At 44.0% G+C, this 15,444-nt stretch overlaps 2 protein-coding genes across 4 annotated transcripts in view; one reads left to right on the forward strand and one right to left on the reverse strand.

The window, feature by feature from the left end:
* The window catches only part of LOC109402508 (nitric oxide synthase), a 354,219-nt gene that overhangs the window by 116,574 nt on the left and 222,201 nt on the right, over window positions 1–15,444 (forward strand). The gene's annotated exons all lie outside the window — the stretch shown is intronic.
* Window positions 2,799–5,699, reverse strand: LOC134286004 (uncharacterized). The gene has a single exon (XM_062847565.1). It carries the CDS (start codon window positions 5,697–5,699, stop codon window positions 2,799–2,801), a length of 2,901 nt encoding a protein of 966 aa, XP_062703549.1.

Raw genomic sequence — 15,444 nt, forward strand, 5'->3', positions numbered from 1 at the left:
TTCGACGCGTGGTGATAACTGTCGAAAGTTTTGAGCGCATGCATACCGCGACTAAGTAGTGATCCGAATCTATATTCGCACAGCGGTATGTGCGGACGTTGGTTATATCTGAGAAGAATTCACCGTCGATTAGAACGTGGTCGATTTGGTTTTCCGTTTGATGGTCGGGTGATCTCCAGGTGGCTTTGTGGATATCTTTGCGGGGGAAGAAGGTGCTTCGGACTACCATACCACGGGAGGCTGCAAAGTTTACGCATCGCTGGCCGTTATCATTCGATACGGCGTGCAGGCTGTTTCGCCCGATTACCGGTCTGTATATTTCCTCCCTTCCTACCTGCGCGTTCATGTCGCCGACAACGATTTTCACGTCACGCGGCGAGCAACCATCGTATGTTTGCTCTAACTGCGCGTAGAACGCTTCTTTCTCGTCATCGGGTCTCCCTTCGTGTGGGCAGTGGACGTTGATGATGCTGTAGTTGAAGAAACGGCCCTTAACTCTCAACATGCACATCCTCGCGTTGATCGGCTGCCACCCGATCACACGTTGTCGCATCTTGCCCAACACTATAAATCCTGTTCCCAGTTCATTGGTGGTGCCACAGCTTTGGTAGAAGGTAGCCGCTCGATGCCCGCTTTTCCACACTTTCTGTCCAGTCCAACAAAGTTCCTGCAACGCCACGATGTCGAAGTTGCGGGGATGTAGTTCGTCGTAGATTATCCTGTCACATCCTGCGAAACCTAGTGACTTGCAATTCCATGTTCCAAGTTTCCAATCGTAGTCCTTATTTCGTCGCGTGGGTCTTTGCCGATTGTATCGAGTCGTATTTTCTCCTATGTTATTCGCAATGTGGATTTTTACGGGTGGCTTATTGGGCCTACGCCAACACTCCTGTCTCGCCGGAGGGCCATCGTGCCAGTTGTTTCTTTCGGAATTTCGTGGTCAATTGAAATCAATGGACTGTATTTCTTTCGCGTGTGTATTTCTCGAAGTCCGTTTTACAACTGATTTTTTACTATAATAGTGTTGCCAGTCAAATAAAATCCCGTCTGCAAAGCCCCATTGTAAAAACTATGAGCAACACAGCAATGTGGAACAACCCATATTACACATACAAATAATAATAGGCAAATTAACGTTTATCGTAACATTCACCCCCCGGAGCCGGATGGCTCTACTCTTCTTCGTCGTGTACAGGTAGTACCGCAATTTGGGTGGTCGGCCGCTTGTACTCGCCAAAGCTTGTCCTCACGGTCACCACGCGAATGACCCCGTCCTTGCCAGGGTGAACCGCCACAATTCTTCCGAGCTTCCATGATAAAGGTGGTAGTTTTTCGTCCTTCAGTAGTACAAGAAGCCCGTTGCGTAGTAGGTCAGGGCTCTTATACCACTTCCCACGTTTCTGCATTCCGGTGATGTATTCACTCGACCATCTACGCCAAAACGACTGCTTCCTTTGCTGGATCAATTGGTATCTGGAGAGCGATGATTGCTTCAGATCAGTGTAGACCGGCTCAGCTATCGCCGTCAACTCCCGTCCGATCAAAAAATGACCAGGGCTGAGCGCTTGAAAATCAGTTGGATCGTTGCTCTGCTCAACCAGCGGTCGAGAATTTAGTATGGCCTCAATTTGTACCAGAAGCGTATAGAACTCTTCGTATGTCAAATACGCCTCCTTTAATGTTCGGTAGAGATGTGTCTTCATGACCTTAACTCCGGCCTCCCATAGGCCACCTTGATGGGGCGCCTTCGGTGGCGTAAAATGCCAATTTATCCCACGTGGCTGACAGAAGCTAGTCACCTTCTCTTCTAGTATCTGGGACTTCAACAGCTGTAGAAATTCTTGAAGCTCCCGTCTAGCGCCAATAAAATTGGAGCCGTTGTCCGAAAATATATCGGACACATTCCCGCGTCGTCCAACAAATCGTTGCAGTGCTCCAAGAAAGCCATCTGTTGTCATCGAATTCACTAATTCCAAGTGAATGGCCTTGGTGCACATACAGACAAAAAGACAGACATACGCCTTGATCGGAGCCTTGGACCTTCCTTGTTTGATTAGAAATGGCCCCGCGTAATCCACACCCGTTCTTTCAAATGGCGCAGCGACGGTAACACGGGTGGCGGGCAAATCTCCCATGAACTGCCTTACTTCCTTAGGGTTTGCACGAAAACATCTCACGCATCTTCTGAGCACCCGGTTAATAGTGCGTTTAGCATTTACCGGCCAAAATTGTTGTCTTATTTTAGCCAGCAAGCCGTTTTGCCCAATATGCAGCTCTTCTTGATGCAAAGCCTCAATGATGCTTTCCGTGAATGGATGTTTCGCTGGTACAATCATCGGATGTTTCTGATCTCTCAACAAGTCAGAATATTTGACCCGTCCGCCAACTCTCAGCAACTTCTCCTCCTCGTCAAAAATTGGGTTAAGGTTCCTCAGCTTTCCATTCACTTGCTTGCCTTGTTGAATCCTGTTTATCTCGTCTCGATACACAACACGCTGGACAATGCGTACCATGCAGTAGACAGATTCACGCCAATCCAAAACTCCAATGCTTCCGGTTCGTCTCGCTTTGCCAAGTCCGTTTGCTCGGCAGTTGTAAATGAAACGGCAAACGTAAGCAAATCTTCGCTGCAGCTGTCGGAAGCTACTGCACTTCAAAATTGTTTCATACACAGGGTTCTCTTCGGTAGACAACACTACTGTCACTACACTTTCTTCTTCGACTCTCAGTTCTTCGCAATCTTCGGCTTCTTGAGCCAACACATCGTTCGTAGCGCGAAGGAAATTCGGCCCTTTCCATCACAGTTCACTGCACATCAGTTCATCTGGTTGCATACCGCGCGATACCAGGTCCGCGGGGTTTTCCTTCGTGCTGACGTACTTCCACTCAATGTCTGGGTTCAATCTGAGTATTTCAGTCACTCGGTTTCTCACAAAAATCGACTGTTCTGGCTTCAGTTTCTTAAGCCAACAAATCACTATTTTTGAGTCCGACCATAGAACGACTCGATTGATATCGAGGTCTAAGGTTTCGCGCACTGTTTTTATCTGCCTGGACAACAAAACCGCCGCACAAAGTTCCAGCCTTGGAACTGTCATTTCCGCTGGCGCTGCTCCTTCCTTCTCCACCCGTTCTGACTCCTTAAGAGGAGCTACTCTCGATTTTCCACACAAAAGCCGCACTTTTCCCACGCCGTCAGCACTCACGGTTTTCAGATACACACAACAACCGTACGCTTTCGTCGACGCATCCGAAAACCCGTGAAGTTCGAAAGCCGTCGGATCATCAAGGGTCACACGTCTCGGGATCTTCAAGTTCTTCACGTTGCACAATTCAGTTCTTAATCTGCTCCAAACCTCGAATTCTTCGTCCGGAATCGGATCGTCCCAATCTACGTTCTTACGCCACAGTTGCTGCATCACCATCTTGGCTAATACGACGATCGGTCCCAGAACTCCAAGGGGATCAAACAGTTTCGCGATCTCGGACAAAACTTCACGTTTAGTGGGAACGCCGGTATTGGTCATTGGTTTGACTTGGAACAGAAAGTTGTCGGTCACCGGGTCCCACAGTAGCCCCAATGTCTTTATAACGCCGTTGACGTCATTGTCTTCAAAACTGAGCTGCCTTTCTCGATCATCGATGGGAACTTCCTCAAGAATCGCCGGATCGTTGGCGCACCATTTGTGTAGCTTGAAACCTCCTTCGCTGAGCAGCCGCTCCAAATCCTTCCGCAGTTGTTTTGCCTTTTCAAGTGTGCTTGCTCCCGAAAGTGCGTCATCAACATAAAACGATTTAGACAGAACCACGCTTGCTTCCGGAAAAGTATCACGTTCGTCTTCGGCTAATTGAACAAGACAGCGAGTAGCTAGGAATCCAGCTGGTCCAATACCGTACGTCACCCTCAACAGTTCCAAGTCCATAATAGGCTGCGTCTTGTCGTTCCTCCATAGACATCTCTGGAACTTAGTATGTGCTTCGTTCACCACTACTTGTCTGTACATACGCTGGACGTCCGCCGTGAAGACGAACTTGTGCAGGCGCCAGTTCAGGATGATATCGAATAGAGGTTTCTGCACTGTTGGGGCGTCCATGAGTATGTCATTTAGTGACAGATCATTGGACGTTTTTGCGGACGCATCAAATACTACCCGCAATCTTGTCGTTGAGCTGTCGGGTTTTAGTACGCAATGATGCGGCAAGTAGTATCCATCATTGGAAATAATTTCGCCGGCATCCAAAACTCTTGCATGGCCGAGTTCTAGATACTCGTTGACGAAATCGGAATACATTTTCTTCATATCTGGGCGCCTGTCCAGCCTTGCCTCCAGTGACTTGAATCGCTTCTCTGCTTGGTCTCTCGAATTGCCCAGTTGTCCAGTGTCCTCTCGGAAAGGAAGCTGAACGATATACCTCCCGTCCTTTGCTCGAGAATACGAAGCCAGAAAATGTTTCTCGCAGGAATCGCTCGAAGGTTCGTTGATTTGCTCATCGACCATCCAGAACCGCTCCAGCAGCATGTTGAGTTCGTCATCCTTTCGATCATTGATCGCCGCTTGGCAAACCTTGACGCTCGAAACACCTCGATCGGCATTCACGGATCCTGCCACCAACCATCCTAGTCGGCTCTCTTGTAGCAACGGGAGTTCGTCCGTCATCCGTATCTTTCCAGACTCCATCAGCTCGTAAAAAACCTCCGCTCCAATGAGCATGTCTACACGACTTGTGCAGGAAAAATTCGGATCTGCAAGCTGCAACTGATTTGGAATCGGCCAGTCCGAAGCGTCTAGCTGCATAGCAGGCAATGCAGCTGTTACACGGGGCACTATCAAGAAATCCAGAGAAAGTACGCAGTCGGTCGTCCTGGACATCACAGTGGCGCTAACTCGAAATTTAACTATCATCCGAGCATCGTTGACTCCAACTACTGGAATATCCACGCTATCCTTGGGTAGAAGCAGCAAATCACTCATTTTCTGGGATAAGAAATTCGCCATTGCTCCAGAATCCAGCAGTGCTCGACATCTGTGAGCCACACCGCTGCTATCAATGACATCGACGACAGCAGTCGCCAACAACACCTGCTTCTGCGCTGAAATCTGCAACACTGGAACTTCACACGATGCGACGATCTGCGGCGACTCCTTCGGCGGTTCCGTAGTCACAGCTGCCGATTTCATTTCTGCCTTTCCCAATGCCGTCTCCGTCTTTTCCTGTTTCTCCTCATAATGCATTAGGGGATGGTGTTTCTTCTGGCATTCACACAACTTGCTGGTATCAATCTTGCAGTTGGCTGTTCGATGTCCTTTTTTCAGGCAAGCAAAACATAAGCCGCACTGCTTTGCTTTCGCGTACCGACCATTGATGCTCAGCTTCTTGAAGACGTCACAAGTTTCAACTGGATGGTCGTTGTCGCACACTAGACATCTGTTATGCTGGACTGCAGCCGTATGCGATTTGACCGGAACCGTAGACGTACTGCTCTTTACACCGACATTCGTTGCCCTTGATTTTCCGGATGTCGTTGAATCCTCACACCTCTCCAGCATGTAACAATGATTCCGCAGAAAATCAATCGTATCTGCGTAGACCGGCAGGTCACCATGATCTACAGTAGCTTCCCAAGCTTTCCGGGTATCAGGATCGAGTTTCGATATCAACAAGTTGACCACAATTGCTTCGGATAGTTGATCAGTCATCTTCAAATTGTGGAACGCGAGAGACTCAATCCTTTTCTCGACGACGTCTAACAGAGCTCGCAGTTCTCCATGTGTACCTTTAGACATCTGTTTTAAACTCAGCAGTTGCGTGATATGCCCCTGGACAACCATACGAAGATTCTCAAACCTCTTCGTCAAAATTCTCCACGCGCCGTCGTAATTATTATCTTGCAGCGTTTGCTGATCAATAGCCCCTGCTGCCTTACCCACAAGAGCCTTTTCTAAAAAATGCAGCTTTGTGGCTGGAGAATCCCCTACGCATTTATCTACTATATCTCTGAACCGGTCTTTGAATTTGTACCAATTCTCATACCGGCCATCAAAGGTCGGTAGAGGAGTCTGTTGTAACAATAACGACGGTACAACTTGGAGTGGGGCTCTATTTCCACTGCCGCCAGGTTGGTTAGTGTTCTGAGCCTCTACCAATTTCCTATCTGCTAACTGTTGATCAGCAATTGCTTTCTGTTCCCTATCTAGCTGATCAATCATTTCTGCTAGCGCGATCCGCACAAATTCATACATTTCTTCGAAATCAAGCAACTTTTCCTCAAATCTTGCTGCCTGTGTCGGATCGGCTAGGTAGACTCGGTTCATGATTGCATTAAATTCCGTGTAAGCATTCGTTGCAGTTTCAACATATAGTTTTAGAGCGTGTATATTGAACTTACCCGCATCGTGGTTCGCATCTTCGATGGCGCGTCTGATTCGTTGCACCTTACCTTGGGTTGATGTGAGGCATTGCTCCAAAGAGGCCACCGACTCGGCCATCTTGACTAGGTCTCGGCGGGCTTGCTGTTCGTTCAATTGCTCACGAATGCTACCGAACGGTGTCACTGCATGAACACCGGTTCTCGGTGTGTGGAACACAGGAGAGACAACAGGCGTAGAGAATAAGACACGCTTCAGCTTACCAGACCTTAGCTGCATATCATTTCACTTCATTCAAATTCAATAAGATTTTTCGTTATCACTTTCGATTTATCGAAATTTGTTTCAGTGTGGCATCACTATTTGACAGCAAGTAGCACCATGCGACAGTAAAACTTTTTTTTCTAAATCTCGCTCTTCGTTGCGCTCGCACTAACACTAATCTTCTCATCAAATTCTGCTTCGAACCACAGTTCCAAGATGGAGTCGCAAAAACACATTAACAGCTCTTCTTCTTGTATATTTCGGGCATACGCCAGCTGCGGCTCGCAATCACTGTGTGCAAAGAGGCACTTGAGAGTGTATGAGTGTATTCTTCCTCACACCACGGTGGCTACTTCGCTAGCCACGGGCTGCTTTTTTCAAAATGGAGTCACATGAGTAGCAGCAGCGACGGAAAATTTTCCTTCACGTATCACAACTGATCTGTTTTCGCACAACGCGAATCAATGCTTCCCAAGAATCGCGTTTTTCGATACGGCACCGCGACGAGTCAATCAATCCCGACGGATTCCGCGAATCGAAATCAACTTTGCGACACACCGCACGCGGTTTGGAATCAATTTTCAAGACGCCAACTTCACCGATTTCACTATCACTTCCGGTCCCAAAATGGCTGACGCTGACAATCTTCACTTTTCGACCGCTCGCCGGTGAGAATTTCACGAAATCACGCCGCCCCTATGGCAGGCTTCTTCCTTTCCGGGCTACTTCTAGAGTTACCGGTTCACAAATTCACTTCCCCGGGTCGCGAGTACGATCAAATCACTTCCACTATAAACTCCGCGCGGTTCATCCGGCTCGCAATGGACCAAATGTTTCTTTCGGAATTTCGTGGTCAATTGAAATCAATGGACTGTATTTCTTTCGCGTGTGTATTTCTCGAAGTCCGTTTTACAACTGATTTTTTACTATAATAGTGTTGCCAGTCAAATAAAATCCCGTCTGCAAAGCCCCATTGTAAAAACTATGAGCAACACAGCAATGTGGAACAACCCATATTACACATACAAATAATAATAGGCAAATTAACGTTTATCGTAACACCAGTTCTGTTTAACGTCCCAACCAACACTGGGACGACCACGCTGATGGGGCTACCACCTTGGATCTAGCTGGGCGTGGTGCAGCGTTTCTTACTCAGCCGCTGGATGCCAGAACAGACGCTGTTTGAGCCGCACCTCCTTGGTGAACAGACACTCGGACCGTACCTCCTCAATCTAGCTGAAGTCAGAAGGACAACAGTGCCCAGGCTGCACTACCAGCTAAGCACACAACTCTTAGCTGGCGGTCTTTGTCATCGCTTGACCCGTGGAAGCATGAGGTAGGAACTTGTGAGGACCAGAGCTATATTGGACGCTCTCCTTATCGACTCACCGTTTTGCAGCAGCCACAGCTTGTGTTAATTTCACAACTACACTTTGTTTCACTATAATATTTCAACGTACTTACTTGTAATCAACGCAAAGCATCCGTATTGTGTGGACAACTGTTCCACCTCGGATTCCGCCGGAGTTTTTTTTTGGCTGTTCATATTTTTTTCCAGCTTTGCTGGACGTTTCCAACCCCATCTCACTTGTCGCTGCTACGCGCTGGTAATCGACGCGATCGCGAACAAACTGAAAATGTCAAACTGTGTAAGTTCACAAGAAGTTCCACGTGAACTTCTTTCGAACTTCCGACTTCAAAAAGTATTCCAAGTTCAGAAAAAGTTCACACCTGAACCTGATTGAGCTCTACTATATGATATCAGCACATTGAGTAAAATCCCCCGGTGCCTAACAACACATACATGGAGTAGTGGTTAGGCGTCGGCTTTAAACGAGGAGAACCCGAGTTCAAAAACATCAAAAATTCAAGGTTCTAGTCAATTTGGATTCCACGTGAACAAATGTCTCTTGATAATTAATTACTTTTGAGGACTAAACACATTTTTTTTTTCATTTTTTGAGCCTTTTTTTAAGCTGAATAGCATTCCTTTCAGCGACACAAGTGTACTTTTTGTGAACTCAAGTTCGATTAATTACTTATAAAATGAGCTGAATAGAATGCTATTCATTTTCCTTCGAATAGCTGATTAAAACCAAACATGCTATTTTATCCGAACTTTTGGTTGCTTGGGTATCTAACTAATGTATGCATTCAAATTGATAGAATCAAATTTCGGAAAAATGTAGTCTGTTTAAAAAATAAGAAAATAAGATCCCGTGCTTACTTATGTGCTATCAGTAGTTCGGCTACAGAGGCATGTTCTCCTCCTTTTGGGAAATTTGTGCCACTGATGTGCTAACTCCAATGTCATGTGCATTTTCCTTGTTCATACAAGCCATGTCGACCAATTTGTCACATTACATTACACTATTGTTTATATCATCTACTACAAATATCAAGAAAACATGAAAATGTTTCCAATGCATTCCCCCCCTGCAACTGTCCATTTATCATTCTTCTGAAGAGATAAGACAATCCAAACTTAACTTCCCTTTCACATTCTAATGGGTTTATGAGCAACGGAACAGTCCTTCTCCGGCAAGCCATTAATCACATCACCATAAGAAGGCAAAAAGCATCATTGCAAGCAACATTCCCAGCCGGAAGCAATCAAAGCGAAAACATCCACTCTCGAAACAATCTCTGATAGCAAAACATCATCCCCCGTCCCGCCTCGCTCGTTCTCTATCACCCAAATTCGTCCCAACATCAACCACCTATAGCAAGCAAAAGTTTTGCCATAAAATATTTTGCATATCTCCTCCCGTCATCATTGCCGTCGTCATCATCATCTGCCTGTCGGCCCACACGCATCCTGTGCGGAGGCACTTTTTCATTCGGTGGAAATGATCGTTCTGTTTGGGCCCCGAAAGGGATCCCTTTCTCTTAATTACCATCTAACCGTCCGGATTGACCAGCACCACCGGCGGCACCTTACCTACTAATGGAGATTGAATCTTTCGTTTCTGTTCCTCAAAGATTTGAATCCAGCAGCAATCGTAAAAAGACTCTCGATAATCATGGCCTCAGGTGCGGTCACGAAGGTCACTCTGCTGGGAATGGGCACACATTTGTGAAAACATTATCATTCACTCACTCTTCAACTGGGTGGTCTAGTTTCGGACTAAGAACGGAGCTCCAATGCTGGTTCGAAAGGTCCTCTTGCTGCCCTCACTTGGGGGCATCCTACTTTCTGTGTGTATAGTGAGCTCAGTTGTAATATTTCAACCTTGCTTTATCTTTCTCGATGTAATTGATACAGAGATGGGAGAGTATCTGTCGGGATTTCTAACATAAACTCTAAGGACACAGATATCTTTTCCAGCAACATTTATGTACATCTGGAAGAAGTTTGAGCAGAAGATTTTAAAGACTCTCGGGCACTGAATTAGATTCCAACCAGCGTGACTGACTACGTCGCAATCTGCATTTGTTGTGACAATCAACCCAAATGCGACATATCGACAATGATTTTTCATAAGGGTCTAACTGACTTGATCGTTTTCTCTTCGTCGACTCTCTCTCTTTCGCTAATAACTTGATCAAAACAAACAAAATCATTATTCTTTTAGTTTCTATAGCAACATCTAGTCGTCTTCTTTGCATTTGAACTCAAAAAATTCTTTCAAAAATTTTTTGGAAGACTGAATACACATTCTGTGATAACACAAAGAGAATGAAAAATCAATGTCGATATGTAAGTTTCACCCAACTTGAACAAAATAGAATATAGATCATACAAAACGAGTTTAGAGATATTTCGGCTTGTATTGTGATTTTCGAGGGTTAACTTCGAGTTGGTAAACACTGCAACGCTGTTGAAGATCTGTAATCAAACAGTTTCGATTTTGGGTTAGTAATTCTCGATTATTCACGAGTTAAAAGATAACTTTTGGGAATATCTTATGAACATTTTAAAGGAATTGCAGACGACATCCAGAAATTCCAGCCATAAAATAATCCACGAAAATAAATTTTGAATAGTTTTCCGCGGTACCCTGAACGATTTTCAAGCCGGCTGCTTGGTTACACATACTTCCAGTACAATTAAGAATATTTTGTTTGAATGCAAATGATTCCAGAAATGTCGAACATTACTATACAATACCATTCTTGGTATTTTATTCCGTTTAATTGGGGTTTTGACTCCATTCCCGGCACTACAGGTAAACAAAATTGTGCATTAAAGCTATGTTCATTTAGAATCCGGAATGACAAAATCACGTATATCTTAGGGATGGAATAACAAACATAAAAGGTGAAGCCCTCAAAACAAAGGTTATTTATTGTACTTTCATGGAAAAATATCATTGAAATTATTTACTTTTATTTTTCACACATTTTCTCACTTTTTCAGTGTTGACCTCTCTAAAAATCTGCACAACGGTGGTATATTTTAGCCACAACCCCTTCCGCACGTTTGTTCAACAATCAGGTCATCTATGCAGTGTCCTGAGTGCCTTGACTAGTCTGACTAGGATTCCGAAGAAAAATTGCCAAACTTTTTTTTTTTATTGCGAAACGAGGGGCAATTCAGTGAATTGAGAAAACGCGAAATTTGAGTGTTATTTTTTTCGTTGATAAACACTACCCATCTGTGACGATACCACTGAACGTCTCCGGCTGTCATGGCATCAAAATAGGTAAAACCTCTACATATCCCTTGTGTGCGTTTTTGAAAAGCAGCACGCGATTCTTGAGGCTGTCATCCTTGTATGAATTGGTTCTCATCATCTTGTTGCGAAAAATCCATGCCCAGAGTTCGAATTTCTTGCCAAATCTTCAAATTCAAAGCAGATTTATCAATGAACCCAAGCTTTTTTCTTCCGAGGACACTTCCTTATGCCATGGTTAACAACATCTGTGCACATAACACATAATGGTTTTGACGATATTAACATTTTTCGCGACTGTCGTACCTGACTACGCTAAATTTTCAACGTGTTTGTGCAAGATTTTTTTTCCTCCTCTTGTCTTCAATCTTCTATATACATAAAAATGAGTTTGAAGTTCCTTTGAGGCAACAAAACTCAAGAACCTATGAACTGACCAGCATGACTTTTGCACGGTTCGGTTCGTTTTCGTGGTGGCTGTGTTTATATGTACAAAAAGTTACGAAAATCAACTAGAAAAGTAACAAAAATGATAAAGTACTGATTTTCCATGAGCTGTGAAGAAAATCAACACGATCGAAATGAAATCAATCTAGAGTGCGGTGCTATTTTGAGTTCAATAGTTGTCAAACCACCCCAAGACGGCAAGACAAAGTTTGCCGGAACTTTTCACTCGTTGCAAGAAAATCGATGAAATTTTCACCATTTAAAGAGGATTAGTGTATGATCAGAGTGCTGCAAAAGAATGATGATTATGTTTATTGAGAGCGCCACTAGAAAATGTGACATGATTCCGGATTCTAAGTGAACATAGCTTTAGATTAGTTAGATTACAGCACTCTGAAAATCAACGCTGAATTCATCATACAACAGCCCCATTCACTTCAAAAGTTTTTTTTTCTCGTCCCTCAACATTTTCTCCAATTTACACAAATCACACCCCTTTTCCTCAACCATGCCTTCTTTAAGGATTTAATGGATGGCCCCTTACTGTTCATGTTTCGTTTCACGAACCAATAAACTTGTTATTTAGTTCAAAATTGACAGAAAAGTGCCCCGATTTTATCAACCTAAAACACTATCAGGAGCATACGGAATACAGCATACTAAGGGAATGTACATAAATTACGTCATATTGGGAGTGGCAGGGAGATGCAGCAAATTGTGATGACCCATTAAAGCTTCAGAAAACTTGTATAAAAAGTGTGACTAGGGGAAGCAGCAAAAATAGTTATTTATGTAACGAGTTGCAAAAAGCTGATTTTTTCAGCACGAGTCGTACATTTATCCAACGTACATTTATACGACGAGTGCTGAAAAATCGAGTTCTACAACGAGTTGCATACAACATTTTTTGCAATTATGACAAAATACTCTTGACTACGACCATTTCTGATTATCCCGACATGTCACAAGCGTTATTTTTTTAATCAGGTAGGCTGTGTTCATAAGTGTCACAAGTACAAGGAATCGCATCGTCAATAATCGTTGTTTGCTGCCTCTATGTCTGTTTGGCTAACCAAATCATAATTGAAATTTTTTCTATTCAGATAAGATCTGTCGAAAAGTCATAGAAGCAGCCACATAAGACCACGGAAAAACATTAGTGTTTCGCAAAACTTACGAAAAGTGTACCCCTGCAAAGGTGCCGAAGAGTAATACTTTTCGGCACTCTTAACAGTGCTGAAAAGTACTACTTTTCGGCACTCTTGAGCTAGTGAAGAAAAGTAGGCCGTTTCGTCACAGTTTTGAAGATTGAAAAATGCAATCTTAGGCCATGTAATTGCAAAATAGTTTTTTTTTTTTTTTAACTAGTTCATTTATTTGGGGCTCAATCGCGTATAACGCTTTACGGAGCCGAAGATCTTTCTTTGTACTTAATAGTATACACTATACATAGTAATAACTTTTTAATGATATCTGTTAGTAATGGGTGGAAGCCAGGGTACTCGTGGCAGCTCGAGGTTAGAAGGTCACATTTTGAGGGATGGACAGGGTAAGGATTGGGCCAAAGGTTTCACTGCTGCTCATCCGGGGGTAAATCGCATCTTGCTAGCGAATTCGGTGCCTTGTGGTGTTCGTACCAACTTGTTGTGGGACTTGGTCTTCCGGATGGCCAGGAGTAGCTTGGTAACACAAAGAGGACAAAACAGAGAAAAAAAAAACTGGAGAAGAAAACACAAGCGAATTAAACTTTTATACCAGCAGAGCGAAGAAAGTCGAAAATACATCCCATATATGTGACATCGCGGGTCCCCAACACATCTCTCACAAGAACAAAGGGTTGTCTACCTCGGGCCTCAAGGGTATCCAAAAGTAGTGCTCTGGAGGCGTCATTATCCGGGCATTGCCAAACTACGTGGTCGATGTCATCATAACCGGAACCGCACTTAGTACAAACATTGCTCAACGCGAGGTTAATCCTGTGTAAATGCGCGTCTAGCGAGTAATGGTTGGACATAAGTCTTGACATCACGCGAATGAAATTGCGACTTACATCCAGACCATACCACCACACTCGCAAAGAAACATTAGGAATAATGGAATGTAACCACCGTCCCAGCTGGCCATCTCGCCAATCATTTTGCCAACTTTGAAGAGAACTCTGGCGAACAAAATGGAAAAATTCATCATGTGAAATTCTTCTATCATAGATCTCACCTTCCTGTGCGCCCACCTTTGCGAGAGAGTCCGCCTTCTCATTGCCATAAATTGAGCAATGTGAGGGGACCCATACAAAGGTAATCTTGTAGGATCTTTCGACCAGTGCACCCATCTGCTCCCTTATTTTTGTAAGAAAGTAAGATGGATGTTTTACAGGTTTCATCGACCGGAGTGCCTCAATCGAACTAAGGCTATCCGAGAAGATGAAGAATTGGTCTACGGGCATGTTGGAAATCATCCCCAAAGCGAAATTGATTGCTGCCAGCTCAGCAACATAAACCGAACAAGGTTCCTGAAGTTTGCGGAAGGCGGTGAAATTTTCATTGAAGACACCGAAACCAGTGGATCCATTTATGCGAGACCCATCAGTGAAGAATCTCTTACAGGAATTGACATTTTGGTACTTTTCGTTAAAAATGCGAGGAATAGATAGACATCGAAGTTGATCTGGTATTCCATGAATAGCTTGTTTCATGGACAGATCGTATTTAACAGAGGAACTGTCATTAGTGAAGTGTACACGAGGAGGATTATAACTTGGTAGGCTTATGTCAGATGACATGTAGAACAGATAGATTCTCATGAATTTTGATTGAGTGTTCAGACTGAGCATTTCTTCGAAGTTTTCAATGACAAGTGTGTTGCTCACTCCACACTTGATAAGTAACCTTAGCGAGAGTTCCCAGAATCGGTTCTGGAGAGGTTTCACCCCTGCCAGGACCTCTAGGCTCGCATTATGCGTTGAGTGCATACAACCGAGAGCAATACGCAAACAACGGTATTGAATTCGTTCCAACTTTATTAGGTGGCAGTTTGCTGCTGAGTGGAAGCAGAAAGAGCCATACTCGAGAACAGAGAGAATAGTCGTTTTGTAAAGTTTTATGAGGTCTTCCGGGTGAGCACCCCACCATGTTCCAGTAATTGTGCGTAGAAAATTGATCCTTTGTTGACATTTTTGCACCAAATACTTGATTTGGGTACCCCAAGTGCCTTTTGAATCAAACCAGACCCCAAGGTATTTCGAAGTCAAAGACTGGTCGATTTCTATTCCCAAAAGATTGAGTTTCAGTTGGGCTGGGTTCCGCTTTCTAGAAAACACAACCAATTGAGTTTTTTGCGGAGCAAACTCGATCCCCAAATCTCTTGCCCAGATTGACAGATTATTTAGAGAATTTTGCAATGGTCTTTGCAACATTTCTGCATGTGGGCCTTTTAGAGAAACCACAGCATCATCTGCAAGTTGTCTTAGCGTGCATTGTCCTTCCAAGCAACTATCAATGTCTTTCACGTAAAAATTATAAAGCAAGGGACTTAAACATGAGCCTTGGGGTAGGCCCATGTAACTAATTCTGGAAGTTGTCAGTTGTCCGAGATTGAAGCTCATATGTTTTTCTGACAACAAATTATACAAGAAATTATTTAAAATTCCTGGAAGTCCACTATTGTGCAGTTTTTCTGACAATATTCCTATGGAAACTGAATCAAAGGCGCCCTTAATATCCAAGAAAACTGAAGCCAGTTGCTCCTTT

Source organism: Aedes albopictus, chromosome 2 (assembly GCF_035046485.1).
Source record: "Aedes albopictus strain Foshan chromosome 2, AalbF5, whole genome shotgun sequence".
Classification (NCBI taxonomy): domain Eukaryota; kingdom Metazoa; phylum Arthropoda; class Insecta; order Diptera; family Culicidae; genus Aedes; species Aedes albopictus.

Bases quoted from the DNA above. Each gene is read 5' to 3' on its own strand.
- LOC134286004 (XM_062847565.1), bottom strand. From the start codon at position 5,699: ATGACTGATCAACTATCCGAAGCAATTGTGGTCAACTTGTTGATATCG.